The sequence below is a fragment of the Diadema setosum genome, chromosome 18 (assembly GCF_964275005.1).
Source record: "Diadema setosum chromosome 18, eeDiaSeto1, whole genome shotgun sequence".
NCBI classification, from domain to species: domain Eukaryota; kingdom Metazoa; phylum Echinodermata; class Echinoidea; order Diadematoida; family Diadematidae; genus Diadema; species Diadema setosum.
In genome coordinates this window covers 4,114,771-4,136,991 of record NC_092702.1, presented here as the reverse complement: position 1 = coordinate 4,136,991, position 22,221 = coordinate 4,114,771, and the positions used below count along the sequence as shown (strand labels likewise).

Sequence of the window (22,221 nt, the reverse complement as noted above, 5' to 3'; positions counted from 1 at the left end):
AAAGCATGGGTGGTTGCATGTTTGTTTTTTCCGGAACCCGACTTGACTATCTGCTAAAATATCACATTCACTTAAAAATTTAAGTAAACGATTCAAAAACCACCTTTTCAAGTAATTTCGAAAAGGAAGACAATAATGATATCGGTCGACAATTTCCTAACTCATCCTCTCTACCTTTCTTATAAATTGATTGTTTAATCAATTTCCTTCAGTGTATATCTAGAGTCTAGGTTGTTTCTTTAATTTCTTTTGTGTTGTCACGACCGATCATTCCAATAAATTTGATATTTGGAGGTTTATGATAGTTAAGAACACACAAAAAATCATATATTGTTAACCTACCCAGTAGTCTACTTCACATTCTCAAAACTAAAAAAAAAAGATCTCGTTTTAACGAACAAATTAAATTGTCAAAATTTTCTTGCAATTTTCTTAAAAAAACATTCACATTTTCAGTGAGAAATGATAAGAAAATGGATTGTTTACATTAGTTTTAATTCCAAAAATGTACACTTTTATTCACATTAAGATGTCATATTTTGAGAGTAAAAGCGCTGAACATAGTTTCAGAAATTTCCAAGTTGATATCAAACAGAAATCTTCTGACGCTTGTTCTTTTACGCGCTCAACGCTAGCGGGCGGCAGACTCACTTCCGTTTCACCATCTTGAGAGTTTGTCATCTTACGTATAGTGCAGGATCTTTTATAGTATATGTAACACTCATAAATACGTAAATATAAGAACAGCCTATATAATCACAAAATGTGCTGTAATCTTTAGAGACCCAATGCGAAGTAAGATGCAAATACAGAACCATTCGAATGACTGGTTTATTTTTCAATCTGTATACATGGCATTCCCATGAAAATTACAGATTATTAGGATTACAGATTATTCCTTTGAATTTTCTCTAATGGACATGGGTTTCATGTATATATATATATATATATATATATATATATATATATATATATATATACATACATAAATATATATATATACACTCTAAAAACACAAATGCTGAATTAGCATTTAAAAGGGCCGAGGAGTGACAACATTTTCAAAGTGCTGGTTTTCCTGCTAGATTCAACATTTAAAATGTTATCTTAAAAGTTGGATGCAACACTTCAAAAATGCTGTCACTCCTCGGCCCTTTTAAATGTTGATTCAACATTTGCGTTTTTAGAGTGTATATATATATATATATATATATATATATATATATATATACAGGTATATAAAGGTATATGCGAATGAATTTATTTTTTCCATTTGAAAGTAATGTAGGGGGGGGGAATACAAAGAGTTACGCTCTACAACTAAGTTGGGAAGTCTCAGAAGTGTGGCAAACCCACAGAAATTGAGATCTCTTGGTTTTAGACAAACTTTGGAAACCCGAGGTGTCTAGTTATGTTTATCGATACATTCTATTTATATAGTTTTAATATTGTTACTAGTATCGTATTGAGGAACGCTTCATTACTACTGTGAACATACTCAATAATCAACCACGATCATTCACTTTTTTCCATCTTTTCCACACACACACACACACACAAAAGGACGGTAATTTGAAAAATTTGACGCTTGTTAGCTTGGGGGTCTGCATCATTATCATACATAAATCATAATACAGGTTCTGAGTTTGGATCACAAGGAATGCGAAATATGTATAGGGCCAATCAAAATCAATATGACGAAACGAAATGATAGCAGAAGAACAAGAATTTGTAAAAATGCGTCGATCCTTGCCATTTTGACTTCGAAAGAAGTATTGCCAGTGAATTGTTCGCATTAGGAGTTGAAAGCAATTGGTTGTAGAAAGGTTGAAATGGTTCAGGGAGGCTGAGCTACCATAACGGCAGAGAATATTAGACAATTAATGAAGAATATTAATAATGGACACGAGATTATCATGCCCTTTTAGGTAGACTGTAACTCCAACGTAACTATATTGACCGATGATAACGGAGATATTGATATACATGTACATGAAATATCAATCACTCTTGAGCAAGGGAGATCATTCATGTTTCACGCAATGCAGACTTATGCTATCGCCCTCTGTTGCCACAGTCGGCTGACATTCAATAATTTGCGAACAGTATTGTTACACATATCAGAGCTCACTATTCCCACTGCAGTTATTGCTCACATGAGGGGTGTGCATGATAGCAACACAGAATAGCCAATCAAAAACATACAGCAGGTTGGGTTTTTTTTTTTCATTTCACAGATATCAAAGGTGCAAAATCATATTATTATACTGATAATTATAACCTACTGAGCGCCTTATACACACACACAAACACACACAAAGGCATAGATGTACACACATGCACACACAGTACACAAACTCAATTATTTACTGTTTCATGACATAGCTGATTAACCAATCTGAAACAGCAACGGCTTTCCTTTATTATTTCGCAAACGGCAGAGGTACCTTCTGCGTTATATACTGATATGGAATTGCGTTGAAGTAATCAGAACAGATCGAACAACTCAGTCGAGCTGATTCTTCTCTTCTTTAACCCCCTTCAAAAATAACAGACATCGTCCTGTATAGACATTACACATGCAAGTTTGAAATGATTATTAGCAGAATCAATATGGAAGCCAGGTGTGAAATTTGTCTGCTGCTTCTTCTCTTTTCCTGCATCTATGCTGTGCAGCTCTATAGCATGCACATCGATTCCCGAAGTACGGTAGTCAGTCTGGGAACCAAAGTAGAGTTGCAATGTTACAGCAGAGGACGAAAATTCCCGACCGGAGGCAGAGTGGAATGGCGGCGGGAGACATCCTTGATGATTGGTGCACAGACTATCGGACGATGGTCACAGGGCTCAGGGAGTGAGCTCCTGGACGGTGCAGACGCTACTCGATATACCTTAGGATCGGCGGGAGAGGTCTCCAGAAATGGTTTCTTTGTTCAAACTCTCACCATTCGAGAGATTCAGAAGGCTGATAGAGGCAGGTACTGGTGCGTCCTCATTGAGACGTCCGGCACTGAGACGCCGTCGTCAAATTTTGAGCTGACAGTCAAGTATCCACCTGCGGAGCACTTTCCACATTGCACGGCACTCCCAGATTCAACTGGAGATGAGGTAAGCCTTACCTGTATGTCAGAGAGAACCACACCGCCTTTAACCTTGCGATGGTATTCAAATGACTTATTAGTTGCAGCGGATACACCAGTTAAAGATAAGATGCAAACGGTTTATCGCGCTCAGAGGAAAGACTTGGCAAGCTCGTTTGAATGTCGGCTGACGTACAACGATGATGTGGAACCAGAAGTTAGTCGGTCATGTTACTTCAGCCGACCTTACATCGCAATTCTTAGGTTGGCCGAGGCAAACTCGAGAGAAAGCAAGTACCACGCATTCGTGTACTCGAATCCTCCTTTCATTTCAGACATATCCTGCGACCTGACAGCCTCCCATGCAACCAGCCGACGTTTTGAACTCGAGTTTCCCGGTTACGGCGTCATGACCGTCGGTCCTGTAGCTCCTGCAGACAACGGTACTGTCCTCACCTGTCGAGCAGAAAACGCGTTGGGCGTTGCGGAAGCGAAAATGACTGTGTACAGTCACAGCGACGGTTCATTCGACGAAACCACTCTGCCGTCAGTCGTGAACGACATGTATCACGAGAACGCCATTACTGCATTTATCGTGCCCAAGAACCCTATTGTGTACATCGGCGACAGTGTCTCTTTTGGATGCAGCTATAGGTCAGCTCTGCACAATTTTTTTACAATGTACACAGTTCATATTAGATGGACTTTTAACGGTAAGGACGTGCATGGCTCAAAATTCGAAGTACAGGATGATGTTCTCACTGTTCGAAATATCTTACAAGAAGATGACGGATCGTCTGTGGTGTGCATCGCTTCCTTCGGAGAGGACATCGATATCTCTGGTAGAAGTGAACCGACGATTATTCGCGTCGGGGTCCATTCGGGGAGTGGGTCCGATCCACATCTGACTGAAAGCAAGGAAGGGCAACCAAGGGACAGAGTCAATGGAACGACACAAATTGCCCTCATCATCATGGTTTCTGTCGCCGTTGCAGTGCTTCTGATCTTACTCGTCCTGCTGCTTCTACAGAGGAAGAAAAAGCATCATGAACCCCAGATCTCTTTACGCGTTGATTCGAGCACCTTGACGAAGGATCGACTTTTTCTAGGCGGGAAGAATCGTGCAGTAATTCAGAATCAACGGGAGCTTCCTGCTAAACCGACTGAAGCAGAAGGAGCAATCTCTGCGACACTTACACCAGTACCAAACCCGACAGGAACACTTGGCAAGCCCAACGCAAGCTCCGCCTCGATTGTCAAGGATTCTCGATACCAGCCGATGGTCAAGGACACGGGCGTGATGCGATCTCGCCAAGGTGGCTGCGCTAGCAGTGCCCAATCGGAACATCTCCCTCTCCTCTGCCGTTCACTTCTCCCTCCTGCATCTAGCATGATACCCATCCCAACCGGTGGATTTCTCCCTGCCAACATGGTGACATCCACTGATCCCCGCCGTGTCCAGGAATCGATGAGTGAGACACGACCTTATAAAATCGACGAGAATTACGAGGATCCTGACGTCATGCGAGAAAGTCGAAAACTGGAAAGGTATACGAGCAACGACTACCTACAGCCCATTTAGCAACAGACTGGAGAATTCAAATGCAGTCGTTTCTCAATACGTAAACATTTCTGTTGAACAGGAGTAAGCTAATGTTAATGCTAATGCTATATGTTTCGTAAGCATTAATCTATTACAAGATGCCGTTTTATCTTGATGTTGATGTAGAGCACGATTTGACAAACAGAATTTTACAAGTTTCAGCAAACTCGGATAAGCAGTAAGAATGAGATCATTTTTCTTTCAGTGTCGAATGTTTCATGGAACAGTAATATTTCTCATCAAATTTTCCCCTTTTTTTTGGCAAATCGAATGAGAAGCTGATATCATTGGCCCACAAATTTCTCAGAGACCTGCAAACTTATCTTCACCAAATTTCTTCTTCTTTTCTATAAATGAAATCGAAGCAAAGAACTTGAATCCTTCATATTCAGTTATTGTTGTACTAAGATCAACACACAATGATACTATTTTTTCTAATCTTTTTGTTGTTGTTTCGCGGAATATGGGGGAGCGGTTGCCACCGTGGAATTTTGAGCTAACATGGACTTTTATGATATTTTCCTGTACAAACCAAACAAAACTGGTTCGGTGGTAATATGTATATTCCATTGTGGATGCGACCAATCATTATTCCCAGAAAACATGTTAACTTCTACAACCTTAAGGCATTTCTAGTTCAAGTGTAGAATTTCGATGAAACTTGCACCATTATGTTTGTCCAGTTTGTCCATCAATATCACACTTAAATGTTTACTACAGAAGAACTAGGTGAATAGGACAAAATACATGTTGTCCCGAACGCAGTAAAATTTCTTCTTAGGAATGCATAGAAACTCGACTGTTTGAGCAATCACAAAACTTCGTTGGCGATCTTGTGATTTGTATTCGAAACATGAACATTCATATAACAAAGACAACTGAATTGAATTGATGTGCGTTATGTGACCATTTTAAAGGAAGAAGTGAGTGTCTGCAAGTAAACAAATCATGGGACCGACCGCTTTAAAGGGATGGTATTAGTGATAATGAGGATTGAGATTGTAACTTTTTAAAAAACGCAAAGAAACCACTTAAGAAGTGTTACAGAGCATATGATGAATTCAGAGTTGAGTTTTTTTTTTATGAAAATTGGTTTTGAAATGACTGAGATATCCAAAAACAAAGTGAAATAAAGAGATCTTAATAAAAGGTGGAACCTACCTTTTATTAGGATCGCTTGTTAAGGCTATCTCAGCCATTTCAAAACCAATTTTCATCAAAAAGTTGAATTCCTCTTGGAATTAAACGCTCTTTCATATTCTATATGAGATTTCTCATTATCTCACCAAACAAAAGTTAGAAACCTAAAGCCAGGTCTCAATCAAAACTGTACCATCCCTTTAAGTTCCCTCCACAAGAAGAGGGACCTAGGTGCCACAATATCCGAAATGCCGTCAGAAAAATATTCCGCAACTTAAGAATAGAAGAAGAAGCAAAAGTTAGAAGCCTGCATCACATTTCACTCAAAGGAAATAGGCATTTCATGAGATACTGATAGCAACTTATTATTAATGTCCTCAGTATCAGAGGTGTAAAGTCGAAAAAGGCAACTAATGGAGTCGTTCTAAAGTAAATATAATGAAGTGCACAGAAGTAAGAAACAATGAGAACTCAGTCTGCATTTTGCACATGTGCAGCAGTTTGATTCTATGTATATTACGCAACATTATGCATGTTCAATAATAAGTGTTCGTAACAGGGTCTTCTCTTTCGGTATCTGAAGCACTGCTGTGGTAAATCCGTTTCATTTTCATGTTGTGTATAACTGCTCTCATAATGTTTCACCCTCAGATTTGCCCGTATGGGAAAACTATCTAGGGAAAGCTTTGATATCGATGTCTTTTGAGGCATCGATCATTTTTACTGCATACTAGTATTCCATACGTGCCCTCACGGTTACAGTCTGTTCCGCTGGAAAGCAGCTCGACACTGTATCACTTTCGAAGACCCTTCGCTAATTATTGTCTCTGTGGGCTTTGGCCCTTGGTGTATGCATCAAAATGATCTAGGTTTGTTTTTTTTTTTTTTTTTCCTCTCTCTCTCTCTCTCTCTCTCTTCCTGCTTCTCCCTATTTTCTGTTCTTTTTTTTTTTACACTTTTGCTTTTTTTTTTTCTTCTATTCCCGACTTTCCCAGTTTCCCGCACTCTTTGTAGTTGTAAGCTTTTAACCCCCCCCCCCCCCTTATTTCCCCTTTTCCCTCAGAGGTACCCACATGATACAAGCATAGTCTTCTGAGTGGGTACCTCCACTTTTTTTTTTCTCGATGAGTGTATATAGAATGTATGTATCTTTCTTGTACTGATCACGTAGACATGAACATCTTTTTATCCCTGTCTGGCTATGTATATTCTCAACTACTCGCATGTCAAATTTATCATATTGTTTCTTATACATTTTGTTGAAAAAAAAAGTGAAAAAGAGTTTGAATTTAAATTTGACTTTGAATAGTTATTGGAGCGATAACTGTACGCGGAGCAATGCTGATTTAATATGCCTATACTTTGTACAGGTTTTCGATGCAAGCTTTCTGATAGACTATATACTTGTCATGGTGTACATAATGATTTATGAAAAGTACTGAGGGACACCAACGTGCAATTCACTTCATTTGAGTATCACACTCATTTTACTGAACTTCTATCTCGATTCTTATTTGTACATGTAAGTATACATCACGAAAACGAAATATATGACATGTATGAGCACGTATATTTATACGCAAACCCAGAGTATGGACGCACTAGCATGAAAGAAAATGGCTATACTTGTAGTGATAAGGTGATTTTGTTTTTTTTTTATAGCAAAGAAAAGGAGAGACAAGGAATACATTAATTTTCGCTGTCAAAACGTTGGTACATTATTGTCACCAGATGTAATCAATACACCTGTATGCAAAGCTTATTCCTTTTTGATTGACAGAGATTGTCTTCGTTGTAGACCGGGTAGTTTACTAGTACCTCTTTGTGCATTCTGTACATAAATGATATAACAAATTCTTCTAATATTCTATCTTTTGTATTGTTTGCTGATGACCCAAATGTATTTCTTTCCCATTCATATCCTCATATTCTGGTGGAAACGTTCGATTCTGAACTTAAGAAATTGTTATGTTGGATAAGGTCAAAAAGATGTCTTTAAATCTTCTTAAAAATAAATGTATGTTATATAGTAATACATTGGATAGTCTCGTCAATACTATAGAAATAAATGATATAGTTGGAGACGAAGTTTTTAGGTTTGAATATTGATAATAAACGCAAGTGCTAATTTTTTCCCCTTTCACATACTTTCTGTTTTTCCGTTTTTGTTCATTTGCGTAACGTCATTATTATTTCATTGATACGTAGGCGTTATAGATCCAAAGTATACAGGTTTTTTTTTTTTTTTAAACGATGCATCTCCTTGTCATGAAATCATACCGTGTAATCATATACGCCGTCCCCTCCCTAGTAATGCCCCAGTTACATAGACATCCCGGATCACCCCGGACCACTTCGGATCTGATCCGTGGTGATCCGAGGAGAGATCCATGTTGACGCATTAGACATCCGTGAGCATCCGTATACAAGTTCAAGTTCGAGTTCAAATTAATTTCTTTTTTCCACAATAAAATAATACAAAAAAGTAAATCTCACTTTCATGAGTGCTAGAAACAGTGCATGTAAAGTTGTACAGAGAAAACAACAATAATTGAAAAACTTACAGTAGCGATACACTGCAATAAATGCTGGGGTAACGAAAGTGAAATAATTGTCAATATGCACTTGTGTGTAAAAAAAGGAGGGACCCACCAAAAAGACAAAGCTTGTAGAGTGTGGGCTCCTCTAGATGTCTGTGTAGATCCGGGGACATCCGGGAGGCATCCGGAAGGCCAACACGGCAACTTTTGTAAGTGAAAAAAACATCCGGCGTCATCAGAGGATTGCCGTGTTGGCAGAGCAATCCGGAAAGCTCCGTGTATTTGCCGTGTAGCTGCCGTGTTGATCCAATTTGATCCGTGTAGCTGCCGTGATGATACCGTGTGTACAGTCATATCAACGCTCGTCGACGCTCCATCGAGGTTGAAAACGGTGATCCAGGAATATCCGGGAAGATCCGGGGAGATCCTGGATAGTAAAGATAGACCTCAAAAAGTTGCCGTGTCGGCCTCCCGGATGTCCCCGGATCTACACGGACATACACGAATGTCCACGGATGTCCAAGGCGTCAACACGGATCTCTCCCCGGATCAGTTCTGAAGTGATCAGTGTGGCTGCCGTGTAGCTGCCGTGTTGATCCGTGAAGATGCCGTGTTGGTCCGTGTAGACGCCGCGCTCTTCCGGCCATATCCGTGTAGCTACCGTGCTGACACCGTGTCTACAGTTATAACAACGCTCGTCGACGCTCCATCGAGATCGAAACTATCCCGGAACTCCCGGTCATCGTGTAGATCGGTGGTTGACTGTGTCTTATCGTGCAGAAAGATCAGCAAATGCAGCACCGGTAATTTTCCTGTTCTCAAAACCATCCTCGATGAGATACTATGTGAGGTTCCAAGGGGATTGTGATGAGTATTATGTTAAAAGCATGAATTAAATTATCAATATGAACTATTATCAAGGAATGTGATGCAGTTCCATGAAAGACTTGCTTACACCTCACAAGTTGAATGCACAGGTTCTATCGGTGAAAGTCGTGCAAAGATGTCCTACGAAATCAGAGTTAAACGAATTCAGAGTGAAAAAAAAAAACCCAGACAAACAAACAAACATTCAACCGCGTCGAAATGGTTTGACATAGGCATTATGCAGGCAGTTATAGAATATGTCTACTGACTAATTGCCCACGCCGATGAAAATCAGCAGGGGTAATGGAAAGGGCTCCGTATGTTTGCTTGTTTGTTTGTGTACAAGATAACAAGAGAACTGGTGAACAGATTTGCACCAAATGTTCAGTGAATGTTTGGATAGTGACAGGAAAAAATCGATTCGATTTGGGGGATAATCGGTTGACCCCGACAAATTCAATGTGACCTTGTAGTTTTGAACCCATAGTATGGTATGATGGGGTGACCACTCCGAACATTTTCCCGGTTCTTACTTTACACATTTCCCACTACCATACGAAAACCGAACTCCCACACGACGGACTTCGCTGCTCAAATGTTCCTACGAATTCGTAAATTTACTTTTATTTGAGGGACTATAGAATAGTCCTTTTGATTTTTTGAAAATTTTGTGAAAGTTCACTTTCCGTCGTCTCAAAATGGCCCGTATTTGGTGATTTTTCATATCAATACTGATTTTTTTTTTTTTTTTTTTCGTTGGAGAAGCATTCCTCAACCACGGAAAATGTTTGCTTGGTCGCAGTTACTCTGCAGTGCGTATGCTTTCATTTGCAGTGCACTATCTCACTGGGCAAAATTTGAAGTTTGGGCACAGCACCATATATGCAAGATCACCGTTTCGCACTCTTTTTCATTTTAGAGTGTTTTGTAGAAGTGACGTAAGAAATTCGAAGAGACCTTGTAGTTTTGACCCCGGTTCCATGACATTTGCTCCTGCGACAATTGCTCCCATGAAATATCTGTAGGCTAAGCCCAACATAAAACCTACTCAAACACATAACCCTCACCCTAATCCTAATCCTCACATTAAAATAAACCTGAAACCCTATCACAACCCTAACCCTAACCCTAAGTCCTTGGAGAAAATAAGACCGGAGCAATTGTCGCAGGAGCAAATGTCGTGTCACCTTGACCCCATAGTATAGTATTGCAACTACCCTGTATTTCCGCTAAGGCGTTGGTCTGCCGCCTTTGATGGCCCTTCTAGTTTACTGATTCTATTAAGCAGGAGACAGCAAATTTGAAAGACGAGATGAATAAAGTGGTATTTGTTGTTTATTTCTGGCTAACTCGGGTATGTTCTTCTCTGTATCAAACCACATTAGGTGTTTTCATGTTTGTTTTGTTCTTTTTTTTTATTCCTCCAAGTCATTGTCTCACAGCTTCTGCGTCGGCTTCTTAATAGTTGTACACCATTGTGTCCCCCCTGAACGTTTGGCATGCAACAGGCTATGTTAATGAACATATCCATTAGCTAAATTAGATGGATGCAGATGAATTGTGTACATGCCTCCGTGTTAGGATTATCAGAAGGGATGTAGATTGTCTGTGTCATTGCTTCTGCGTTGCGCTATGTCAATCCTGCGAAACTGAATTACATAAATAATCCATGAAAACTAATCTGATACCGGTGAAATAATAAAATATTATGATTAAATAATGAATAAAAATGGCTGAATACGCGTGCAAGCATATCAGTTTAAAGGGGCATTCCAGACAATTTTCATAATTCTTCGTCGTGTAGTACATAAATCAACAGCTTCATGTATAAATTTGTGGAATTCATCGTAATTCTTGAGCAGAAAAGCAATGCTTTGAAAAACCTAAATAGATTACAGTGAACAAGGATGATGACATAGGAGGCTCACATATTTCAGAAATGTAGCAGTGTAATTCTATTACACTTCTGCTTGCTTGAGAGCTCACCTGTGTGTTATCTATGCATTCCTTCTTCTTTTGTGCTGCTTCCTAAAAAAACCCCTCATATTTTCAGTTAAATATGGTATGAAAGATTGATTGTTTTCATTAGTTTTAGGTCCAAATATGTATACTTTTAATCACATTTTAAGATGTAATATTTTCAAAGCGGGAGCAGTGAACATAGTTTCAGAAATTCCCAAAATGATTAAGTCAGAGTCTTAACGCTAGCGGGCGGCAGACTCATTTCTGTTTTACCAGCGGGAGAGCATGTCGTCTTAAAGCTCAGTCACACAGCGCTTTAATCACGGCCAAAACACGTCAAAAAGTGGTCTCCCGTGAAGCAGACGATATTGTTCGCGTTGATGTCGAGTTAAAGACGAGCTACGGGTGGCACACGTGGTAAAGACGTGCAACACACGTGAAACACACATGATAATCCTTGTTCCGGCAGTGATTAAAACTTGGGGAGACGCGGTAAAACGCGAAAAGTTTAGCGGTCTGTCACGGGCAGAGCACGGTCATCTGACGCGTGTTACGCGTTGGTATCACCGGAAATAGCGTGTGTTTAGCGGCTTATCACTGACAAATGGATTTTCCCGCGTACATACACGTGGCTGGACGTGGCTAGCCGTGCTTAGGCAGTGCTTCAGCAGTGGAACAGCCGCCAACGGCCATACCCCGTACAAAGCACGGCCAAACCAAAATTGACCAAAAAATTACCACTTACAACCACGTCCACCAGATTTTCATAACTTTCTACACGTGATTTAGACGTGGAGTGCTGTGTGACCGGGGCTTAACGTAGTGCAGGATCTTTTATAGTATATGTAACACTCATAAATACGTGAATATAAGAACAGCCTAATCACAAATTAGGCTGTAATCTTTGGAGACCCCATGCGATGTAAAATGCAAATACAGATATTCATTCGAATGACTGGTTTATTTTTCAATCTGTATACATAATATTCCCATAAATAAAAGTTTCAAACAGATTATTAGGATATTATTTTTTCTTTATATTTTCTGTAATGGACATAGGTCTTTCTTACATTCAGATATTTAGATGTAAGTGGGTAGTCCTACACACTCTTGTATTATACTCACTGTTAAATACGCACACACAAACATACAGACGCACCCACTCACAGCTTCGCCAGCCTTTGTATAAAGACATAAAAATATGGGGTTATTTATTTGTTTTTCATTTCCCGGTTCCCGTTGTATAACGTTTTCAAGGTATGTGCATGATTTTTTTTTTCAATCCATTTGAAAGTAACGATGTAATGGGGAAGTAACATGAATTATGCTTTACAACTGAGTTGGGAAGTGTCAGAAGTGTGACAAAACCACGGAATTTGCGATCTCTTGGTTTTGGACAAACTTCGGAAACCTGAGGTGTTTCTTATGTGCATCGATATAATTATTCTATTCAGATAGTTCTAATATTTTCACTAGTATCGCTTTGAGAAAAGCTTCATTACTACTGTGAACAAACTCAATAATCAGCCACGATCATTCACTTTTTTTTCCATCTTTTCCATGAAAAAAAAGTACGGTAATTTAGGAAATTTGACGCTTGTCAGCTTCGGGGTCTGCATCATTATGATACATAAATTATAATACAGGTTCTGAGTTTGGATCACAAGGAATGCGAAATATGTATAGGGCCAATCAAAAACGATATGACGAAAACGAAATGATTCATTAACAATACAAAAGAATAAGAATTTCTAAAAATGCGTCGGATCCTTGCCATTTCGACTTCTAAAGAAGTATTGCAGTAAATTGTTCGCATTAGGAGTTGAAAGCAATTGGTCGTAGAAAGGTTAAAATCGTTCAGGGAGACCGAGCTACCATAACGGCAGAGAATATTAGACAATTAATGGAGAATAATAATTTTAATAATAGACACAAGATTATCCTGCCCTTTTAGGTAGAGTGTAACTCCAACGTAACTGTATTGACGGATAATAACGTTAAATATATATGTACATGAAATATCGATCTCTCTTGGGCAAGTTATCATTCATGTTTCACACAATGCATCTTCAGACTTATGCTATCGCCCTCTGTTGCCACGGTCGGCTGACATTCAATAATTTGCGCACAGCGTTGTTACACATCATCTCAGAGCTTACTATTCTCATTGTAGTACCTGCTCACATGACATCGGGTTCGTTTAAAGGGACATTCCGGACGATTTTCATAATTTCACATCATGTAGTACATAAATCAACAACTCTATGTATAGATTCGTGGAATTTGTTGTGGTCCTTGAGCAGAGAAGCCAATAAATTGAAAATCTTAAACAAATTACAGTGAACAGTGTTGATGACATCAGAGCCTCATATATTTCAGAAATGTAGCAGTGCAATTCTATTACAAGACCACTTGCTCAAGAAGTTCACCTGTGAAGAATCTATGCATGCCTTCTTCTTTTGTTCTGCTTCCGTGAGCCCCGAGTCATGCATTCTTATGGTGAGGCTGCCATGTCATCATCCTTGTTCATTGCACTTTGTCATAAATTTTGAAAACATTCTCATTCCTCATCCCAATCATTATAATTTCTGAAAGTCTGTACTCAGTTTAGCTGATTTATAGTTGTTCAAATGTAAAAGTCTGAAAATCACCCGGAGGTCCCCTTTAAGTGGGTGTGTATGATAACAACACGGCATAGCCAATCAAAAACATGCAGCAGCGGTTTCTTTGTTTTCTTTTCACAGACATCAAAGGTGCAAAATCATATTATTATACTGATATAACCTATTGAGCACCTTTTTATGTTCAACACAGAAGAAAAGCGATAAAGACAGGCAACACACACACACACACACACACACACATAAGCATATATAATTATATATATATACACACACACAAACACACGCATAGGCATATATATGTATATAAACGCACACACACAAACAAAATCAATTCATTGCTGTTTCATGGCAACGCGGATTAACCAATCAGAAACAGCAACAGTTGCCTTTATGATTTTCCAAACGGCAGAGGTACCTTTTGCGAAGTTATATACTAATATGGAATTGCTCTGAGGTAATCAGACCAGATCGAACAACTCAGTGGAGCTGATTCTTCTCTTCCTTAACCTCTCTCAATACATCGTCCTCTATAGACAATCACCAATGCAAATTTGAAATGATTATTAGCCGAATCAATATGGAGGCCAGGTGTGAAATTTGTCTGCTGTTTCTTCTTTCTTCCTACATCCATGCTGTACAGCCCTATAGCATGCATATCGATTCCAGAAGTACGGTAGTCAGTCGGGGAACCACCGTGGAGTTGGAATGTTACAGCGGAGCAGGGCGATTCCCGACCGGAGCCAGAGTGGAATGGCGGCGGGAGTCATCCTTGATGACTGGTGCGCAGACTATCGGACGATGGTCACAGGGCTCAGGGAGTGAACTCCTGGACGGTGCAGACGCTACTCGATATACCTTAGGATCGGCGGGAGAGGTCTCCAGAAATGGTCTCTTTGTTCAAACTCTCACCATTCGAGAGATTCAGAAGGCTGATAGAGGCAGGTACAGGTGCGTCCTCATCGAGACGTCCGGCACTGAAACGCCATCGTCATATTTTGAGCTAACAGTCAAGTATCCACCTGCGGAGCACTTTCCACATTGCACGGCACTCCCAGATGAAAGTGGAGATGAGGTAAGCCTTACCTGCTTGTCAGAGAGAACCACACCGCCTTTAACCTTGCGATGGTATCGAAATGACTCGTTAGTTGCTGAGAATACACCAGTTGGAGATAAGATGAAAGCGGTTTACCGGGCTCAAAGGAAGGACTTGACAAGCTCGTTTGAATGTCGGCTGACGTACAACGATGATGTGGAACCAGTAGTTAGCCGGTCATGTTACTTCAGCCGACCTTACATCGCAATTCTTAGGTTAGCCGAGGTAAACTCGAGAGAAAGCAAGTACCACGCATTCGTGCACTCGAATCCTCCTTTCATTTCAGACATATCCTGCGACCTGACAGCCTCCCATACAACCAGCCGACGTTTTGAACTCGAGTTTCCCGGTTACGGCGTCATGACCGTCGGTCCTGTAGCTCCTGCGGACAACGGTACTGTCCTCACCTGTCGAGCAGAAAACGTGTTGGGGGTTGCGGAAGCGGAAATTACTGTATACAGTCACAGCGACGGTTCACTCGACGAAACTACTCTGCCGTCAGTCGTGACCAACATGTATCACGAGAACGCCATTACTGCACTTATCGTGCCGAAGAACCCTACTGTGTACATCGGCGAGAGCGTCTCTTTTGGATGCAGCTATCGGTCAGCTTTGCACACTCTTTTTACAACGTACACAGTTCATATCATATGGACTTTCAACGGTAAGGACGTGCATGGCTCAAAATTCGAAGTACAGGATGATGTTCTCACAGTTCGAAATATCTCACAAGAAGATGACGGATCGTCTGTGGTGTGCATCGCTTCTTTCGGAGAGGACATCGATATCTCCGGTAAAAGTGAACCGACGATTATTCACGTCGAGGTCGATTCGGGGACTGCGTCCAATCCACATCTGACTGAAAGCAAGGAAGGGCAACCAAGGGACAAAGTCAATGGAACGACACATATTGCCCTCATCATCATGGTTTCTGTCACCGTTGCAGTGCTTCTGATCTTACTCGTCCTGCTGCTTCTACAGAGGAGGAAAAAGCATCATGAACCTCAGATCTCTGCGACACTTACACCAGAACCCAACCCGACGGGAACACTTGGCAAGCCCAACGCAAGCTCCGCCTCGATTGTCAAGGATTCTCAGTATCAGCCGATGGTCGAGGACACGGGCGTGATGCGGTCTCGCCAAGGTGGCTGCGCTAGCAGTGCCCAATCGGAACATTTCCCTCTCCTCTCCCGCTCGCTTAACCTTCCTGCACCGAGCATGATACCCGTCCATACCGGTGGATTTCTCCCTGCCAACATGGTGACATCCACCGGTCACCGCCGTGTCCAGCAATCGATGAGTGAGACACAACCTTACGAAATCGACGAGAATTACGAGGATCCTGACGTCATGCGAGAAAGTCAAAAACTGCAAAGGTCTACGAACAACGACTACCAACAGCCTGTTAGCAACAGATTGGAGAATTCAAATGCAGTCGTTTCTCAATACGCAAACACTTCTGTTGAACAGGAGTTAGCTTCATGCTGAATGTTTCGTAAGCATTTATCTATTACAAGATATCGTTTTATCTTGATGTTGATGTAGAACACGATTAGACAAACAGAATATTACATGTTTCAGCAAACTGGGATAAGCAGTAAGAATGAGATTATTTTTCTTTTAGTGTCGCATGTTTCATGGAACAATGATATTACTCATTAGCTTTTTTCTCTTTTTTTTTCAAGTCAAATGAGAAGCTGATATCACCGGCCCACAAGTCTCTCAGAGACCTGCAAACTTATCTTCATCAAATTTCTTCTTTTCTATAAATGAGATCGAAGCAAAGAACTTGAATCCTTCTTATTCAGTTAATGTTTTATTAAGATCAACACGCAATGATACTATTTTTTCTAATCTTTTTGTTGTTGTTTCGCGGGTTATTGAGCAGCGGTTGCCACCCTGGAATTTTGTGCTAACATAGACTTTTATAATATTTTCCTGTACAAATGTAATCAAAACACCTATATGCAAAGCTTATTCTTTTTTGATTGACTAAGATGGTCTTCTTTTTAGACCGGGCAGTTTACTAGGCATGCTAGGACCTCTTTTTTCATTCTGTACATAAATGATATAACAAATGCTTCTAATATCTTATCTTTCGTACTGTTTGCTGATGACCCAAATGTATTTCTTTCCCATTCATATCCTCATATTCTGGTGGAAACGTTCAATTCTGAACTTAAGAAATTGTTATGTTGGATAAGGTCAAAAAGATGTCTTTAAATCTTCTTAAAACTAAATGTATGTTATATAGTAATACTTTGGATAGTCTCCTCAATATTATAGAGATAAATGATATAGTTGTAGACGAAGTTTTTAGGTTTAGTTAGTGATAACAAACTCTCTTGGAAGGCAGACATTGATAGTGTTTGTAACATAATATCTCGAAATATTGGTGTTACTAATAGAGTTGAATATCATTTTCCCACTCCCACACTTTTAATGTTATATTCAGCTTTAATTTTACATTATCTTAATTATGGTATCATAGCATGGGGGAACACTCATCTAACTTATCTCGACAGACTGTCCCGTCTCCAGAAAAAAAAAAAAAAACCCTTCGAATGATTTGCCACGTATTATGGAGATCTCACACCGATCTCTTGTTTTTCGAAAGCAAAATTTGAAGACAACCGTTCTTTATTGTCATAATCTTGGCCAATTTATTTACAAACTCAGTAATAACTTATTACCATTCGTTTTCACCAGCATGTTTGCGAGAAACCGATCCTTCCATAAATATTCGACTCATCACTCTGTCTGATGAATTTCATCTGCCTTTAACATGTTTAACTAGGACTATTTTTACACAATCCATATTTACATATGCTCTATCTAAATATTAGAATAATCTCTTTGATAGTTTAGTTTTAAGTTTTTTAAATAATTTGAAGAAAAATTCTGACTATTTATAAAAAAAGTTTTTCTGAATCTCAGGACCAAAATTAATATTTTATATATCAACTTTATGAAATCGTAAAATAATGTGCTGATCTTTTAAAGGTTGCAAAGGATTTGAAAATCCAACTTTAATAATCAATTGAAATTAAGCAATCACTGCCGAGCGGCTGCAACCATCCATCAACTCTCGTCTTGTTTAAATAGAGATATGCTAAGGAATATAATGACCTTCCCATGGATATAAAGATTTCCCCCAGTGTTCATTTATTTAATTAAATATAAGTATGTTTTAAGGTCACTGCCCCGTCAATTTAAATTCTATTTGTTGAAAATATCCTCAGTATCAGAGCTGTAAAGTCGAAAAAGGTAACTGATGGTGTCGTTCTAAAGTAAATATACTGAAGTTTGTTTGTTTGTTTGCTTTTATTTCTGCATTCAATCAAATGCAATTTGAATGCAAACTTCAAAAAGTACAAAGACAAAGAATAACAAGTGCAGTGAAATAAATCGATAACAGTACATAAATAGATTCACATAGGTGATTGCATTGAGCAATGTTGATACACAGAAACGTGAAATAAAATATACAGTATTTTTCAGTAAACAACAGAGATAATTGAATGCAGGAGACCACCATCATAAGCGATTAAACTTGAAATGGATGGAGGCCTCATAAAATGACTATCCAACGACATAACTCTCTTGGAGGAAGGTGATCAGGTGAGTGCAGTGCAGTTGCAGGTGAGAGTGCAAGATGCAGTTGAAGGAAGAAAATAGAGATTGACAATAAGATGACAATCTATACTATAAATATTTGTTAGCTCAATTGGTTTGGAGAATATAATTGTATCAAATATCGTTTAAGTGAAGCTTTCAAAGAATAAATACTTGAACAAGACTTTATATTATCCGGGAGATTATTCCAAATATCCGGACCCGAATATCTTATAGATTTATGTGTCACTAATAATTTGGGATTCAAAAGGTGGAAATTTCTACATATACGAGTAGGGTACGAATGGACAGAAGTATTGAACCTAAACATGTTATCAAACGATGATGGAAGTTGATGATGTATATATTTGAACATAATTACTGCTACTTGAATAATATTCAAATCAAAAACCTTCAATGTTTTAAGCTCATGAAATAAAGAATCAGTATGAGCCAGAAAATGCGATCCTGTACAAATACGTATAACTTTCTTTTGTAATTTAAATATAGAATTTATTTTGGTAGAGCCGCAAGTACCCCATACAACATTGCAATAACTTATATATGGGAGAATTAAGGAATTATATAATAGAAATAAAGTTGAACGAGGAAGAAAGAACTTCAGCTTGGAAATTATCCCTATATTTCTAGAAATACACGTTGTAACATGATGTAAATGCTCATTCCAAGTCAAACTTTCATCTATATATACTCCTAGAAATTTTGAATTCATTTTCTTTTCTAATGGGATATCATCAATGTTAATATGTATCAACGTATCTTCATTATGAGAATGAAGTTTGAAATGAATAAAATGAGTCTTTTTTATATTCAAAGAAAGTTTATTAGACTTAAACCAATTTGATACTTTACTAATTTCAATATTTAGAGTGTCATTTAAAATCTTAAGATCTTTATGAGAATAAAATATATTCGTATCGTCAGCAAATAGAACAAAAGAGAGAAGAGAGGATGTATTTATAATATCATTAACATAAAGAAGGAATAATAATGGGCCTAGAATTGAGCCTTGAGGAACACCACATTTAATTAAAAGGGGGTCAGATTCACAACCATTAAAAATAACATATTGTCTTCTATTAGTTAGATAATCTTTAAGCCATAAATGTGCTTGTCCTCGAATACCATAATGACTAAGTTTCGTGAGTAAAATAGAATGATCAAGAGTATCGAATGCTTTACTCAAATCACAAAATATACCTGCAACATGTTCTTTGTTTGCAAAAGCACTCGTAATTTTGTCATAAATTTGTGTTAGTGCTAAATCAGTTGAATAATTTTTTCTGAAACCATATTGATTGGGAATAAGTAAATCATACTTATTAATAAATTTAAGAAGTCTATTATAAACAATTTTTTCTAAGATTTTGGATATACTAGGCAATAAAGAAATAGGACGATAATTGCTAATTTCATGAGGATCATCTTTTTTATGTACAGGATTAACTTTCGCTATTTTCAGCAGATCAGGGAAAATACCTTGTGATAAAGAAAGATTAAATATATAACTTAACGGTTCTGCGAGTGGATAAACTATTTCTTTCAATAACATCATACTTATTTTATCAGAGCCACAAGATTTAGAGCTATTTAAAGATTTAGTGATACTAATGATTTCACTGGGACTTGTTGGATTAAGATAAATAGACTCTTGATTTTGGTCAAAAAGATAATCTGTAAAATGAGCAGAAGTATTGCTAATTTTAGTAGCAAGTTCCGGACCGATATTAACGAAAAATGAGTTAAATGAATTAGCATACATATTGGGATCATTTATTTTAATACCGTTTAATGTGATATCATCCGTTGGCGGAGAATCAGGCTTTTTACCTAGGACCTCTTTAATAATTTTCCATGTTGCATTAATATTCGAAGAAACCTTTTTCATTCTGTCAGAAAAATATAATCTGCGGGATAAACGAATCAATTTTGTCAATTTATTTCGATAAACTTTATACATATTCAAATTAAATTCAGTTGGGTTACGAATGTGTAACTTATACAAAAAATTACGAGTTTTTATGGATTTCAAAATACCTTTTGTAATCCAAGGATTTCTTGGTTTATTTCGGTTAATTTTTATTCTGCATAAAGGAATATTATTTTCATAATAATATAATAATTTATCATTAAAACATTTATATGCCAAATTAACATTGTTAATACTATAAATATCTGTCCATTCCTCTAAAAATAAATTCTGTTTCAATAATTCCACATTACGTTTTGACTCTTTATAATACCATATTTTATCATGTAATTTATTACGACCCACTTTACATTCACAAATTGAAAATATTGGTAAATGATCAGAAACTTCAGAACATAATATACCCCCCATAATTGTATTATTATACACATTCGAAAATATATTATCAATCTGAGTTGACGAGTGTGGATTTATCCTGGTGGGTTTATTGATAATTGACATAAACCCATATGAATACATTAAATGCATAAAATTAAGGGAATTATTGTTATCGGATGTGGGCGAAAAGTTAATGTTGAAATCACCAAAAATAAAAACATATTTACTTTCATTACCTATCTTATGGAGATATAAATCCAATTCATCACAAAATAATTCACAATTCAGATCAGGAGGTCGATAGATTAAACCTATAATAACATTTTTAGAGAGTGGGTTCTCAATTTCAATAAATAACGTTTCTGCATATCTTAACGTGATTTCAGAACGGATTTTGAACTGTAAATTTTGCGCAATATAAAACGCAACACCGCCACCCCTTTTTCCTTGACGATCAGCCCTAACTAATTTATGATTGGGTAAATTAAAGATATCTGGGGAGTTTTGATGTAACCAAGTTTCACTTATTCCAATAACAGAAAATTCAAAATTGTTTAAAGAGTGCAAAAGATTTTCCAAATATTCAAAATTTTTATTCAAACTCCTAGAGTTTATATGAAGAAGTGAAATATTATCTGAACTATACGATACAATATCATTGAATTCAAGGGGTGTGTAATATTTACTGTCGCGCACAGGCATAACGTCATCAGGAATATCGGGGGTATTCATATGTGACGCCATTCTGTAATACAGAAATGTAAATTACCGGAGATTTGAGAGACAACAACTGCATAGGTGCTAATGTGCATTTTGCAAGTGCATACTACTGTGCAGGTGTGTGTACAAAGTGCAAATGTGTGTGGGGTTTCAATATACAATACAAAATTTGGTACAATTAGACCCATCTTGGTCACACTTACAATAATTACTAGTACGCAATTACAACAGATCACCAGGGGATAGCCGGACCACTCAGTATAAAGGTGTTGTGCTTTAAAACACGTACAGACAGACAGACAGAGAATTCAAGGACCGTGACAATTGCTCAGTTAAAGTTCAGGGAGACTTTCCCGTATACAGGGGGGGGGGGGGGGGGAGGGGAGTAAAGGGGAGTAAACAGTAAAGGTTCATTTCTTGCAACATCTGTATTGGCTATTGAATGTGGGACTTTTAACCATGCACCCATTAACACACGTATCAGAGGAAAAAAAAAAACAGTACAAATACTGAATGGAAATCAGGGTGTTGATAGCAACCCGTTTAACATGCGTCAAACGCAGGTGCTACTTGCAGTGGCTTAATTACCATTGGAGATCAGTCGGTCGTGGCGCGAAAAAGCAGCCGAGCCTCGTGTCGACACACAAC

The 22,221-nt window shown here is 38.2% G+C and overlaps 3 protein-coding genes across 3 annotated transcripts; 2 read left to right on the top strand and 1 right to left on the bottom strand.

Moving 5' to 3' along the window:
- The first annotated feature begins 2,592 nt into the window (after nucleotides 1-2,592).
- LOC140241646 (uncharacterized) lies at nucleotides 2,593-4,662 on the top strand. The gene has a single exon (XM_072321387.1). The coding sequence runs from the start codon at nucleotides 2,593-2,595 to the stop codon at nucleotides 4,660-4,662; it is 2,070 nt and encodes a 689-aa protein (XP_072177488.1).
- A 9,710-nt stretch (nucleotides 4,663-14,372) lies between these two features.
- On the top strand, nucleotides 14,373-16,397 carry LOC140241935 (uncharacterized). Its single transcript, XM_072321682.1, has one exon. The coding sequence runs from the start codon at nucleotides 14,373-14,375 to the stop codon at nucleotides 16,395-16,397; it is 2,025 nt and encodes a 674-aa protein (XP_072177783.1).
- A 234-nt stretch (nucleotides 16,398-16,631) lies between these two features.
- Nucleotides 16,632-21,597, bottom strand: LOC140241934 (uncharacterized). The gene is made up of 2 exons (XM_072321681.1): nucleotides 20,466-21,597; nucleotides 16,632-16,672 (listed from the first exon to the last, which is right to left on the bottom strand). The coding sequence occupies exons 1-2, from the start codon at nucleotides 21,595-21,597 to the stop codon at nucleotides 16,632-16,634; spliced, it is 1,173 nt and encodes a 390-aa protein (XP_072177782.1).
- Nucleotides 21,598-22,221: the final 624 nt, after the last annotated feature.